The sequence below is a fragment of the Coffea arabica genome, chromosome 2c, assembly GCF_036785885.1.
Source record: "Coffea arabica cultivar ET-39 chromosome 2c, Coffea Arabica ET-39 HiFi, whole genome shotgun sequence".
Classification (NCBI taxonomy): Eukaryota; Viridiplantae; Streptophyta; class Magnoliopsida; order Gentianales; family Rubiaceae; genus Coffea; species Coffea arabica.
The window spans coordinates 73,730,179-73,745,419 of record NC_092312.1 but is presented as its reverse complement, the minus strand read 5'-3'; the positions used below and the strand labels follow the sequence as shown (position 1 = coordinate 73,745,419).

The 15,241-nt window shown below is 36.2% G+C and overlaps 3 protein-coding genes across 4 annotated transcripts; 2 read left to right on the top strand and 1 right to left on the bottom strand.

Moving 5' to 3' along the window:
• On the bottom strand, positions 1-5,915 carry LOC113727717 (peptidyl-prolyl cis-trans isomerase FKBP43-like). The gene is made up of 13 exons (XM_027252032.2): positions 5,558-5,915; positions 5,373-5,446; positions 4,736-4,968; positions 4,355-4,485; positions 3,642-3,918; positions 3,135-3,353; positions 2,041-2,244; positions 1,636-1,866; positions 1,193-1,433; positions 1,000-1,087; positions 804-845; positions 662-710; positions 1-469 (listed from the first exon to the last, which is right to left on the bottom strand). Exons 1-13 carry the CDS (start codon positions 5,568-5,570, stop codon positions 388-390), a joined length of 1,884 nt encoding a protein of 627 aa, XP_027107833.1. The 5' UTR covers positions 5,571-5,915; the 3' UTR covers positions 1-387.
• A 1,227-nt stretch (positions 5,916-7,142) lies between these two features.
• Positions 7,143-11,295, top strand: LOC113727718 (glutathione S-transferase zeta class). The gene is made up of 9 exons (XM_027252034.2): positions 7,143-7,494; positions 7,614-7,670; positions 8,102-8,187; positions 8,303-8,374; positions 8,745-8,798; positions 8,884-8,959; positions 10,142-10,203; positions 10,535-10,594; positions 10,933-11,295. The coding sequence occupies exons 1-9, from the start codon at positions 7,371-7,373 to the stop codon at positions 11,029-11,031; spliced, it is 690 nt and encodes a 229-aa protein (XP_027107835.1). The 5' UTR covers positions 7,143-7,370; the 3' UTR covers positions 11,032-11,295.
• Positions 11,296-11,690: 395 nt separating this feature from the next.
• LOC113727719 (vestitone reductase-like) lies at positions 11,691-14,713 on the top strand. Of its 2 annotated transcripts, none has more exons than XM_027252035.2 (4): positions 11,691-11,983; positions 13,237-13,767; positions 14,118-14,319; positions 14,396-14,713. In XM_027252035.2, the coding sequence occupies exons 1-4, from the start codon at positions 11,854-11,856 to the stop codon at positions 14,538-14,540; spliced, it is 1,008 nt and encodes a 335-aa protein (XP_027107836.1). In that variant the 5' UTR covers positions 11,691-11,853; the 3' UTR covers positions 14,541-14,713. The 2 variants fall into 2 exon arrangements, with proteins under 2 accessions (XP_027107836.1, XP_027107837.1); XM_027252036.2 differs by having other exon boundaries at positions 11,741-11,972.
• Positions 14,714-15,241: the final 528 nt, after the last annotated feature.

Genomic DNA, 15,241 nt, shown 5'->3' with positions numbered 1-15,241 from the left:
TTAGCTTCAGAGCCCAAGACACAAGTTGATTATGGATATACTGACAATTGCTCCACAAGTTGTTTTCTTTGGCAAAGATAAGAAATTTGTAGATTCAATAACGTTGCAGGATTGAGGTAGGGTGATGATACAATATTCTTCAGGGTGATGCCCCAATGTCTTCCTTCTAGCTTTTAGCATCACTATAGACGTATGTGTTCCACAATAAAATCCTCCTGCATGATCCATTGTTACACAAAAATACATCTTCTCAGAACCCATTGATCATCTAGTACTCTAACAAGCTTACTTCAGATCCCAAATTAAAACACCATTTTACTTTAGGCTGCCTCTCCTTGCATGAGGTTCTTTTTTTTTTCCCCTCTTTGTGGAAATAAAACCATTATATCAACGGACACCAGCCAATTCAACATCATACGCCAGCCACGAATTTGGCGGCACATTTTCTCCAGCTCCCTTGCTCCCATAACTGCCATAGAAACAATATGAAGCCATTTTAGTACAGTCTATTGTCTATTGAATTTCTTTAAGTAGTGTCTAATGTCTTTCAACATGCGAGCTTAATATTGGTATTAAGCTCCACACAGATATTTGAGATTCAAAATAACCAAAACATAGAAAGTGGCAGTCTAAAAACATCTGAACAGAAGGAAGCATATACCCCAATGCAGGTGGGATGATTAGTCTTCTCTTATCACCGACATGCATGCCTGAGAATTGTGTACATGGCAATGGAGTTATAATGCTGCCAATGAAAGATGAATAGGGAAGATCGAAATATTTCCAGTTCAAGAAGAGCCTACCTTCGAGACCAATATTCCATCCCCCAATAATTGCTTCATCTCCTGTTTGTTATTATTCAACCAAACAAAATGAGTGGCCCAATTTAGAGATTTGAAAATTAAAAAAAAAAAGCAGTTTTCTAGATCGTTTTATTGTTTCATTTTGGGGTTTTATATTCTTAAAAGGTGGGGTGAACAGATGTGCTTTGTTTTATACCTAGACGAAACTTGTAGGGGGAGTTGCCAACATTAGAGTCAAATACATGTCCACTCTCCTTTAGCATGCCAGTATAATAAACTTTGACCTGCATCAACATTAACCCATTTCAACAATCAGTATCACTTTTTCATAGTGTGTTAAGAAGTTTGGATTCATGCTACTGTAATGCACTGATTAGACAAAGAATTACCTTTTTCCCAATAGCAGCTATTTTTCCTTCTTGTTTGCCCAATGCCAGCTGCTCTATAACTAATCCATTTGACAAGGTCCTTACTTGACATGATTTGGATGGTTCTCTGGACTCATTTTCAGACAAAAGTGATCCACTCACATTCATGTTTTCTTTATTGTCAACAGTTTTGGCCTTCTTTTTCTTCTTTTTGGGTTTCTCAAGTTGATTTCCTTCAGCTGCAAAGTCGAAGTTTGTGCCTCTGCAATTTTACATAACTGAACCAGTTAATTGTAGATCAGGATAAAATTAGAATACTTTCTACGAAAGAATTTTATATCTTCTTTCTCTAGGTAGAGAGGGACTCATAGTTTAGTGATACAACAACTAAAAATAAGTCATTAAAATAAATAGAAGTGTGCACAAAGATAAAGAAAAAGGAAAGAGAAAGCCCAAATTCTCACTCATCAGCAGTCTGTTTCTTATCTTCTGAAGTTGTTGCAGGCAGATCACTGACAATTTTCTCATCCTTTAGGAGATTTTCCTTCAACTGATCATCCACAAGAATTTTTTTAGAGGTAGCATCATTACTTCCATCAGACCTCTCTTTGATGCTACCCTTTTTCCTTCTTTTCTTTGAAGGTTGGTCTTTCTCAGGATGAGGCAATGAACTAGGACCATCAAGATCAATTTTCCTGCATGCGTAAAGTCACATAAGACAATTACCATCACCAACTCCTCCCAGATCTGCCAAACAAAATACTACTCCTAATGTCAATGAAGTAAGAGTATATATAGAATACATATGACTGTTACAAGAAAAATAGTGCAAACATACAATCAACAGTGATACAACAAAAATATCTTACCCATTAATAGTTGGTTCTTGGTTAGATTCATTGGGCATAGGAAGATCTTGTTCCTTGTTATCAGTCTCAGCTACAGCTTGCATGACTTTATCCTCTTTTAGGGACATCTTGTGATTACTATTGCTGCCTTCAATAATTTTGTCACCATCAGCTTGTTCTTTCCTTTTTCTCTTAGACTTTTTGTTGTTTACAGGAGCAAGTTCGCTAGTAGTGTTCACGTAAACAGAATGAAAATCAGACACAGCTCCTATGTATCTAAAAATATCATATAAGGAGCACTAATAACTTCCAGAAGTCGCCTAAAGATATATACAAGTGAGATGCCCGCCCCACTTGCACTGCAAAAAGGAGTCATTGTTGAGCAAGATTGAAGACATGATGGAACATGTTCAGTCAGAAACCTTTTGAGAACCTTTTGAGAAAGTTTAAAAATGTTCCCCTGTTTTACTTTCTTAAAGAGAATCATAAAAGGCTCAATACAACCACAATGATGACAGTGAATCCCCTCAGCTAACATTGAGGGATGAAAGTAACCTTTAGGATAGCACATCATCATGCAGAAAGTATCACAGTATTTTCTGCTCACACATTGAAATTTTCTACTCATCCACCTCCAATCTGGAGAGTTCAATTCCTAAAACTGAAAGTGCTCCTGGTTTTACGGGACTTTCATCTCATACACAGCAATGGTCTAATACACATGGTTTTGTTGCTTGAATACAAAAAAAAAATGAATATCCATATGATATAGATTGTTCCATGCCTGACTATGCATAATTATCTATCTCTAATTTTTCTTTCCTCCAATCAGAATCCTACGCCTGTTGGCCATTCTTGTTAACTTTTCATACTACCTCTACAGCATGTCAAGAAAACAAATGATCACAAAATTATACTGAACCAAATATTTGATCTCTTTTGCAAAGTGATCAGATAAATTAAGCCAACTTGATTAAATATGGCCCTGCTAATGCTTATTGTTCTATTTTTTCTTACTCTATGTGCATTCATGTCTCCTAAAGATGGCATATGCATGCATAAATTAGGTAGACAAGATGCAGAAGGAAAGACTGCTAGAAAATGAAATCGCTTGCCTCTTATCTTCTTTTTTACTTGCATGCAGACTCCCAGATGCGTCATCAACCTTTGCCAAATTTGCGTGAACTTGATGTACAGGGGAATCAATAGGGTTAACAGAATAATCTTCAAAAGTTTCTGCCTCCTGGGAGAGGCACCTGATTTCCTTTGGCTCCATCTCTTTATCTAATTTGACTTCATCAGCAGGAAATGATGCATTACATGGTAGGGTTTTCCTGTGCCCAGGAATTTTGAAAAACAATCAACAGGGACCCAATGAATAATAGTACCTAAATTTGTACTATGGGGAACAACTTGAAAGAATTTATCCACTACACAGGTCACCGTACCGTATAGTGAGATTGAATTCTGGAGTTAACAAAGAAAGCAACATAGAAAATGAAAAAATGAGCAAAATTAGGAAGAGTAAACTTCATACATGCATTCTAGTTTGATGGAGGCACATCAACATAACTAAGTTCACTAAAAGAGATAATGTGAGAAGTAATGCAACTAAAAGCCACCTCTTCGGTTCTTTTGGCATGGTAACAGGATCAGCTTTTTCCTTTGATACATGGCCAGAAGCACCACAATCTGCTGGCTCAGCAATTGTTTCAACTGTTACCTTGTCTTTTGCAACCATATTATTCTTAGATGCAGATATAAGGTGATTATCATCATCTTCACTCTCCTGAGAAGTAGTTTCGTCATCAGAATCAATTATAACAAATTTCTTCCCTTGCAGTCGTTTACTGCCTTTCCCTTCTCTCATCTCCTTCACATCGTCCATCTCCTTAACAACTGGATCATCAACAAATCTAAACTTCAGTGAGATTCTGACTAATAAAATATGAAAAACATCACAGCAAGCATGCAAAAAAGAAAAGACAGATAATTGATGACAAAAAGCTGATAGAGGGAGGAAACACACAAGTCCAGATAAAGAAAATGATCAGCCATTGCTTCAATCCAACAAGGTCAAACAACTTATTTAGAAACACATACTGTTGTAATGTAATCAAATCCATCACTGCTGAATGATTAACACTGATACCTTATTTGTTATACTGAAGAAGATCTGATCAGCTAAAAACACTAAACAGTGCAAACATATGCAGCGAAGATTTGTGATTTTTGTTAAACATATCAACAATCAGCTTAAGAGAAGATTTTGAGTCAATGATGCTGAACTTCTGCAGAGAAAGAATGAAATTAAAAAGGGTTATGCTGCATATACCTCCATCAGGTGAAGGTGGTGACAGCACCGGATCACTATCATCAATAAAGCTATCTTCATATTCATCCTCATCACTACGTAAACCAGATTCTTCTGTCTCAGTATTTGCAATATCCTCGCCATACGACTCTCTTTTGCAACAAATGAAGGAAATTTAGAAGTTTCAAGCATCTACCTCAAAGCAACAAAATGACAAAAAGCATGTTTCCTTGAAGGAGGGAGTGTGGTAAAGGAACACCATAATATCACCAAGATTGTAACGACTATGCGACTTAAGAGCAAAGTTGAGGACAGATAATTCAAATGGCATGCTGTGCCTCTAATGCTTTTGTAGAAAGCAATGAGAATCAAAAAAGACAAAAAACAAACAAGAAAGGATACGTATCACTGTTCAGAGCTGGATGCTGATCATTGCTAACATAGTAACCAGTAAGGTAAACGCTTCGAGGACCAATAACAGAAAAAACCACATCATCCGCCTCCTCAAATTCCAAATCCAAGTGGCATGATTCTGTCTTATCAGGCAATAATGCACATAGAAAAACAGGACTCTTGTTCCCCACATTACATTGGACTAAACTCTTTGTTATTGCTGATCCGATTCCCAGTGTGGCCTAAACAATATAACAAGAAATCCAATTAAATGACAAAAATGTAATCCTCGTACATCATACCATCATGAAAGAAAAGAAAGCGTGCAACAAAGATAATCAAATTTTCAGATCCAGTATCAGATATGACACAAAAATCAACATAACTTTCAGTGATTCTCCTCTTTCTTTCTTTTTCTTCTAATAGTTTTCCCTTCTCTCTCCTTTTCTTAAATTCAATGTCAAACATGGATACTCAATAGAAAATCCATCGCAGAAAAACCCAATTAATTCTTAATTATGAAATTCCGAAAAATGGGCCGAAATTTTTTTAGAGGAAGGAAAAAAAAAAGCACCGGAATAGCAAATACAAACTGGAAAAATGCGAAAAACCAATCATTCAAATATGCATTCTTGAGAATTATTACCTGGGAAATTCGTAGCCTTCGACGTACTTTATCAAAAGAATGAGTAACGGGCTTTCCCGGTTTCACTTCAATTCCTGAAAAATGTAATCAGAAAAAGAAAAGAACCAAAACTCCAATATTGTTAGTGGGTTAAACTGGGGACGTAATAATAAGTATATCACCAATATAACAACGCAGCAACTGACCCCAGAAAGCCATTCTTGTAGAAGAAAAGTTTTGAACTATTCAGGGTTTGATTAATTTGTTTTTCTGTCTGAAATCTTCAAACCCAGTGGAAAGGAAAGTGTAACAAAGATTTGAAGGTTCTGGACCTTTGGCTTAATACTGCTCTTAACCCCTGGAGTTTTTATAGGTCTGATACGGGCGGGAGATCTTCGACTTCTTGGGTTGCTAAGCTATTACTTAGAAGGGCTGAATATTTTTGCGAAAATGCACCTAGACTTTAGAAAATTATACAGAAACCCAATAGATTTCTGTTTGTAATCAGGAACACAAGAATTTATTTCACAAAATTAATTAATTGTCAAAGGAAAAAAGTCAGGGGAAAGAGAAAGATAGCGACTGATGAACCCTTGTGAATTAACCATGGCGGATTTATTTAGACTCAGAACTTACTTAAAAGTTAAAACAAATAGTGGAGTAATTATTAAATTGATTAACAACGTTGTTTTTATGACTCAAAATATGTTAGCAAGTATTGCCTTTTTCGAATGTACTCCCTCCGTTCCACTTTAATAGGCCTGTTTCTTTTTTCACACGGTTTAAGAAAAAATAGTTAACTTTGTTGGAAAAGTAAATTTAGATTGCTATTTTCCTAAAATACCCTCACATTAAATATGGTACAACTTTATGGAAACTTGAATTGATGGTAAAAAAAGAATCAACTCTCATTAAATGGGGTAGGTTTATAGTAACAACTACTTACATTGAATAAAGGTGTTTTAGAAAAATTAAAATACAACTACATTCTTCAATTGGACAGTGAACTACAATTTGGAACAGATGAAAAAGGAATACAGGACTATCAAAGAGGGACGGAGGGAGTATTTCTTAGCATCTTTTGGCCCTGAAGTGAATGATCATACGTCAAGGTAATTTAGAGTGCAAATGAAACATATACATAGGAAGGGCACATTTAATATTTAATTAATAGTAAATCATAATATTGTCCAGAGAACCAAAATTGGTCGTGCAAATAATAAATCTTAAAGGAAAAATCTAAATTTTAGTTGAAAGTAGACAATTTATCATTGTTACCATTTGGTATAAAACTATCTAGAAATCGTCTGTGCAAAAAATTGATGTGTTGTTCTTTTCCTTTCATGTTCTACGAAGGTGAGTTATTACTAGTTTATCTGTTTTTTTTTTTCTGTTTTTATCACAATTATTTGAAAAGTTCTACGTACTATAGTACCGAATATAACAATGCAATTAGGGAACCATTTATCATTAGAAAATACTAACAGTACACCTAACAAGTACTAATTATATATATATTTTTTGGTTCCTACTCTGTTTGGATTGCTATTTTTAGAAATTTTTATAAAAAAAATATATATACTATAACGCTTTTATGAATATTATATAAAAAAGTGGTTGAAAAATATATTTACAGAAATATAAAAATTTTTCTACGGAAACTAACAATCCAAACAAGGATTAGTTGCTACAGAAAGTGGATTAGGGGCAGTGGCAGCATAGCTCAGTAAATTTCCCCATACATAAGAATAACCGGATATATCCACCGAGAAACCAAGCACCATGCCTCCTAGGCCAATCCTTTGTACATTTTAGCTGACTAATGAGTTTAGCCTTTCCTATGATCTATCCTGCCCCTGTAATTATTTCCTAACAGTTCTTGAACTTTTCACAACCAAACTCATTGAACAACGTTTTTCTCTTTCAATTTGGTTGGTCACTACGAGGAGCAACCTCTTCTTGCCGAGTAATTACAGTATTGGCTTGTTTGGTGATTGTAAATCATTTAGTCAAATCCAAATGCAGCAGAAGAGTGCGAGCCCTGTTGATAATTCAACATCAACAGCCCCTCCAAAGCTTATACTCTACTCCTTCTGGCAGAGTTCTTGCTCTTGGAGAGTCCGCTTTGCTTTGAATCTTAAAGGTTCTCCATCAATCCTGTTTTCATTTCTTGCTCAAGAACTTATTTTTGGTATGCGACTAGGAACTCTTTTAATTTTGCTGTTGTTGACTCACTTATTTGTTCTTTCTTTGGGAGAACAGGGCTTCCGTATGAGTATAGAGCAGTAAATCTTAGCAACGGAGAGCAATTCAGCCCAGGTTCTCTCTGTGTCCTTCTTCTGGCCTTTTGATTGAGTCACTCCTTTTGTTCTTTCTTTTTTTCTTTTCGACAATTTCATTATGTTTTGATACGTTTAGAATCGTGAAACATTTGGAGGAAAGCTATTCTTTACTTCTTTTTCAAAGAGAAGTTAATAAAGTTTTGATAAAAATCTAGAACCAAACAAAAAAACTCAGATAATTTATAAAATGTGTCATTTTAGTATTAGAAGTCAACTGCAACAAACAGTGCGATAAGATTTCCGTAAACTTGATGCCTATTTCATAGTACTTATCAAACGATTGATGTATCAAGTTTTTTGCCTGCTCTTTACTTTGATGTAATCCAAGATACAGTGTTAAAGTCGTGCTATTGCACATGTGGCTGAGAAATGCTGCTATTCATTCATTTTCATGGAAATGTTGTGCAGAGTTTGAGAAAATAAATCCACTACATTATGTTCCTGCGTTGGCTGATGCAGATTTGGTGGTATCTGATTCATTGGCAATATTGCTGGTTCGCTCTAAATGACTGTTTACTCTGTTCTTCCTACTTATTTTCCCCGATAAGGTTTTCCTTTTAATGCTTTTCTAACCTCTGTGCAAATTCTCTACTGGCAACTATTGGCTAGTATCTGGAGGAGAAGTATCCCCACAAAGCATTAATGCCCGTTGATCGTCGACTACGAGTCCTCAATCTTCAGGTTAGCTCCAAAAACTTCTGTATTATTCCATGAAGGCCTTAGGATGACCAAGATATGGTTGTACCTGTAAGCATTGCATTACCAACAGGGCCAATACATAAGTTCACCTTTAAGAGAAGCAAGAATAGGGAGTTACTCAAACTAATTAGTGAAGTATAGTCTTTGTGATGCGGTAAAACAACATTTGCTGGCTTGTTATTTCAAACATAAGTTTCCGTCAAGACAGGAACATTAAGTGTTTCACATGGACAGCTCATGCTGTTTACCTATTGATGTTTTTCTGCACTAAGTAAATAACGCTGATGCTTGAGATTACTTGTTCAAGCAAACTTCTTCTTCGCTCATTGGAGGAGGTATGTTTCTCTTACAGGCTGCAAACATTGTCTCCTCCAGCATACAGCCTCTGCATATGGTATCAGTGCTGGTATAAAGTTCCTCACCGCCATTTTGATATTTTAGGCAGGATAGAACCTTTAGGTTTAGTTTCTCATCTCTTTTCCATTTTATAGAGGAATATTGAGGAAAAATTTGGTTCCGAAGAAAGATCATCATGGGCTCAATCTAAGATAGAGACGGGCTTCTTTGGTGAGTATTTATGTTGGAATCTGTCATTCTGGTTACTGCTTTTCTTATGTTTCCAGGTTTGAAGTGATCCCTTCTCAGTTCTTACCATGCTTTAGCAACTGAGTTTTGATGATTAAATCGCAAATACTTTTAGGAAAAATTCAAAACATAAACTTCATTTTGCCATCTGTGTTGTCCTTTCTAGTTATCCCAAGTGCTCAAACTTCTTCTATTTCAAAAGGGAGATCGCATTTTCTTGTATCCCCTCAAGTCCAAAATCATGATGTAGATTTGCCTATGATTTCATTGGGCTTCTATGGGTCTGAAATCTGTCTTAGCTGTGTTGGTGCAGCTATACACATCACAGTCAAACGCTCTTTAAGTTCACCAGCCATTTTCATCTGTTTAGATGAAACTATTGCTCTTATCTCATACGTGGATGAAGATCACTTAATAGATGACACAAATGACATCCCAAATGTGTTCTTTGTTTATCCTAGCAAATGTAGTATTTGGAAAAACAATTAAATGGCAATGTATTCTTTGAACTTGTCCTGCAGAGAGTTTTGTCTTTCATCATGACATATTGAACGATTTAACTGCCCTTGCTTTCTCCGAGATCTTCAGATATTGTGTTTTGGAGAAGAAAGAATTGGTACTATTGCAAGTCTTCTAGAGTTCTTGTTACTCAAGCCAATCATGTAGATGCACTGGCTTACTTTCTTATAATGATTGGAACTTGTGCAGATGAGTTAGTAAAAAAAACTCTGATTTATCACTGAGGAATCATGGTAATCACAAATTGGTTCTGATTCAGGGACTACTCACAAGATGTTGTTGTTAACTGGACAAAAACTGTTTAGATTCTTGTTAGATTAAACATAGAGTTTTATGAGTTTATCATATGAAATGGACTGAAACAGATGTTTAAATAATTGATAAATCAATAAAAAAAAATCTAATTACTGGAAAATGTGGAAAAAAGACTCTTTCAAACTGTTGCTTACGGAACTAGACAATGACTGATCTAGTCAATTCTTATCTGTGACTTTTTGAGGTCTGGTATTCTTGATCGATGAGGAACATTGGGGTCATGCTTTAAATGGACACTGCTTGTATCTTGCATTTTGCACCTCAGTGCTCATCTATTGCCGTAATTTTTTGAGGTAGTTGTAATACGAATTGGATCTTGTTTCTGTGCAGCTCTTGAGAAGTTGCTAAACAGCCTTGCTGGGAAATATGCTACAGGAGATGAAATATACTTGGTATAGTAGTAATTCATGTCTGATTATCTTTTTATTTTGGATTTGAGTATGGAGATAGTCGAGTATCAAATAGAGTCATCTTCCAACAACCTGAACTGTTAAGAATGTTGTATATGTATGAATATGTGAGCATATTCTTTTGTTACTGAAAGTCGTATAAATGTGGAGATCACCAATTGAATTTGGATGGAACAGAAATGAAAACTGCTTTGTTGTTTTTGGAATTGAAACTACCTGCAGCTAAAAATCTGTCCCAGGAAACAACGAACAGAAAGTTGAAATCTGATGGTTTCAACGGTCATTATTGAACTTGGACTTGTGGATGTTGCAGGCTGATGTATTTTTGGCACCGCAAATTGCTGTTGCAATAAAAAGGTTTAATATTGACATGGTAAGTCCCAACACAACAATACATACATGTACCTGTCATGCACTGAGACATTGCTTGTTTTGTGTTTGCCTCCAAACCAAAGCCTTTTGAGTTTTACTCCATTTGTTTGTTGACTCATAGCTGCATCCCATTGTAAACCTCTGAAAGAACATACTTGGTATGTTGTGAAATTTGTTTCTGGATGCCCACAAGCAGGAATATTCATCTCCCAGAAACACGACCATTGTTTCCTTTAGAGTTTATACATGTTTCCTGCACTGTGCTTCTGAAGATAGTTTCCTTCTTTGGTGCAATATGATTTTTAAGTATCATATTGTCCTTTTCTTGTTCTTTTGCAGTCTAAGTTCCCTACATTGAGCAGGATATTCAATTCATACAAGGCTTTACCAGAATTTCTTGATTCTCTGCCCGAAAGACAACCCGATGCGGTTAATTGAAAGCTTTGAGATGATGACCTGCGAATCTGCTGTTGCAAAGTGCAGCTGTTTATCTACATAGGCTCCAATAGTTTCAAACTTGTCATGGCTGAGATATTAGTCCGTGTCTCCCTATGATTTCTGGGAATGCAAGGATAATATGTAGCATGTCTTTCCCAGAATAGCTAATGTGGAGAGGCATCAATCAGTCTCAATTTGTTGGACGCCTCACTCCAGCAAATTAATTTGGTGTTAACTTTATCCATTAATCCTTAATTACCACAAGACAGGATAACTGCCAATTAACATAACTACCAATAACCACATCAATATAAAATCCTATCTCTCAAATATTAGAGTATCAATACTAATTCTATCCTTTTTAATCCCAATTTATATCTTCTTCTATTTATATCCAAATCCTCCAAACAAAAGCTAAATTAATTTTTAATATGTTATTATTGTAGTTAATTAAAACGCATAGCCTTTGTGGTTTTAATTAACTACCAAACTAATTACAAAGCATTTGGTTCGTTGGGCCTATCAGGCTGGCTCAGCTCCAAACAGGTGTCTATTGGACCAGCAACATGTACCTTTCAAATCAACCAATGAACAGGTGTCTATTTTGACTTTTAATTCCTAGGAGTATAACTCCACTAGCAATCTTAGTACTATTTGACATCGATCTGACAACAATACATGAACGAGTGAACGTGGTTGATTCCTGACTGAGGGCTAAGAAATATCTCTATTAATTCTTCAAGTTGAAACTTACAATCCACTGCAAACTAAAGAGCCGAAACAGTACTATACTGGTATTAAAGGCTAGAGGGACACAAATTAATGGAAGGGGAGAAGATGGAGAAGGGGAGAGTATGTGTAACAGGTGGAACTGGATTTTTGGCATCATGGTTGATCAAAAGGCTTCTTGAAGATGGTTATTCTGTCAACGCTACAATTAGGTCCTCTTCAGGTTTTCATGTTTGTTGATTTACTAGTAATCAGTTCTCTACTTCTCCTACTTTTCCATTTCTGTCTGTATCGTTTCCTCCCTCGCCAACTATATACAACTTGCCATTTTAGTAAACGAACCAAGTACTATAAGAATTGAACCCTGCTGATTATGCCAGAAATCCACTTCTTTTCTGGCACCCCAAGTAAAAACCAACCAAGATTACGTTAGCATGCATGTACTTGTAATGGTAATGGATAATAATCTTTTCTATTCTTTAGCCGTTGTTTTCATCTGTATAAGACAATTGGTTGTTGATGATCGAATGTGAATATGAAAATTTCTGTGCTCCAAACTGTACTTATCCTGTCTGGCAAATAACCCTCAAATTAATCTCGTGAAACAGAAACACTATTGACGCATTTTTGTTTTATGTGTAATGTTATTGTTTCATGATAACAAAGCTATGATAAAGCCACAAATGTACTCCCAGGATCAAAACACCATCTGATTAGACATACAATATGTGCTGTTAATTTTAGTTACCATAAGAAAGACACCAAAAGAAAGGAAAAAAAAATGCACCCGATCTCTGTTGAGGTTCCCCTTGATGGTTTTATTGATGTTTTCCCCCGTTAAGCAATAGCTGGGACAGGGCGATAGTTCTAGCAAGATGTAGCTATATTTCCAGGATGCAAATAGATGACCCATACTTTATGACTTCAGAATAATTTTGGTGTCTTTTAAAACCATTGAGACCGAGGTCAGGGAGTTTCGAGTCCAAGGTTTAAATCCTGAACCTAGCAGATGGAAGTCGAGAAGGTGGGGTGGGAGGGATTTAAAAACAAGAATCTTGTAACCAATATTGGTAGATAATACTAATGTGTTTGAGATATTTAGGCTACACTTTCCCACAAAAACAGTAGTGTATATGTAGCCTACAATTCTACCAATGCTGCATGATAATCTATCCTTGCTTAAACTCTGTAAGAATTTATGCATGCAACAGCACATCTATGAGATTGGATCTCTGAGATCAGATTAAACAAAAATGGTTTTTCAATTTTGTTTCTATACATGCTAAAGGAAGGCTTATATTAGCTAAGCTGCGACATGAATGAAGTTTGAGCTTATCCAAGAATACTCAATTGAACATCACGGGACAAAAAGTTGAATTTTGAGAGTTTTTTAATGTCCATTTGTAGACTGAGTGCTAGTTCTGAGTGTTATCGGACTGTTACTATCAAAAATTGACATTTGAAACTCACTGCCAGATCCAAAGAAAAACATTAACCACCTCACAGAACTACCTGGTGCATCAGAAAGACTACGAGTTATCAATGCTGATCTTGATAAACCAGACAGCTTTAATGCAGCAATTGAAGGCTGCATTGGAGTCTTTCATGTTGCTCACCCTATGGATTTTGAGGGCAAAGAAACCGAGGAAACAAAGATCAATAGATCTATCAGGGGAACAATTGGGATTCTTCAGGCATGCCTTAATTCCAAGACAGTGAAGCGAGTTGTTTATACTTCCAGTGCATCCACTGTCAGTTTCAATGATAAGGGCCTAAACATGGTGGATGAAAGCATCTGGAGTGATGTAGATCATATTAGGAGGATCTTTGGTGGTAGTGGGCCGGCCTCTTATGCAATCACCAAGACGTTAACAGAAAAAGCTGCCTTGGAATTTGCAGAGAAAAATGGGCTTGATCTTGTGAGCATAATTCCTACCTGGATACATGGCCCCTTTGTATGCCCTTTTATGCCTGGCTCTGTATGCTCCTCGATGGCAATGATCATTGGTAAGCTTTTGTTTATCAGAATAGCATGACTCACTTCTTTCTGTTACCCTTTCTTAATTAGTTTGCAAGCATCAGAAAGGCAAAATTAAGTATTTCTTCATTAGAATTTGTCTGCATTATTTGAAAATTTTCAGATAGCACATGAATTTTAGGTTGAAGTTTGCAAGAAATATAACTAGGTAAACATATTTCACTGAGGAATGCTTGTCTGACTAATTTGCCTGCACTACCTCAGAAATAGCTATCATCAACTCTGAAACAGGCAAAGAATGGTTTAAAGTCTAACAATGCTAGTCATCAGAAGTTTCACTTGAGGATCCTCTCAGCCTGGAACTTTTCTTATTGTGCAGGTCATCAAGATGAATTCAGCATTAAGTATCTTTATAAAACGCCATTTGTGCATACTGATGATGTGGCCAGGGCACACATCTTTCTGTTTGAGTATCCTGAAGCTAAAGGGAGGTATATTTGTTCTGCTGTTGAAGTCACTATTGATAAGTTAGCCGAATGCCTGTCCGCTAGGTACCCTGAGTATCCAATACCAACTGCTGAGTAAGTTCTGTTATCTTACTGTTATTTGAGTACATATCGATGAAATGAAAATCTAAGTGAAGTCAGTTCCTTACAGTTCCTTGAAGGAGATGACAGGATCCGAAGAATCTGGTAGCCTTTCTTCCAAGAAACTTTTGGAGACTGGATTCGAATACAAATACAGCATTGAAGACATGTTTGATGCAGCAATTCAGTGTTGCAAACAAAATGGTTTTCTATGACTGGTGTTTGGCTTACAAACTGAGTGACTTTGATTTATCTTCCACTGTCATAGTGCATGATTTTCCAAAGGCTAGCACTTGTTGTTACGTTTTGTTCAGTGTAGAAAACTGGAATACTTATTTCATCCTCGCGTTTGTTTAATTATGGGAAATTCTGTCACCAGATTTTTTTCCTTTTGATTCACCAGCATTTGTTGGTCACTAAGGACTGGAAAATGAAACTCTTATTTCTTAATAACCATAGCATATCATGGAGTGATGAAATTAAAGTATTAGCCTGCTTGCTAATAAGATCGTTGCCTCTACTTTGGCCAAAAGAAGATCATAACCTGCTTTACTCTAAAACCGAATTCAGGAGAAAACTGATGACAGAAACTTTCCTTCTCCATTCTGATAGGACGTCTGAAACAACCCAAACAATAACATTCATTCTGGGTATTGCTACTCAAGAGTTCAACACAAACCAGGCTGTATAGTTGATACGTAGGAAATAATGCAGCAGAGGCCAAAACAAACCATGATCAGTCCAAGGAGATTCGAGTAATTTACAATTGGGCTTGTTATGGATTCCCTTCTATTCGTTTCTGTAAGTTTTATTTTGCTTAGACCTTTTGGTTTTTATCGGTGGTCAAAATATTGCTGCTCTGGGCATTTGGAATATTTCATTTGGCTCAGCTATTGAGAAGTGAAATCTGATTTCC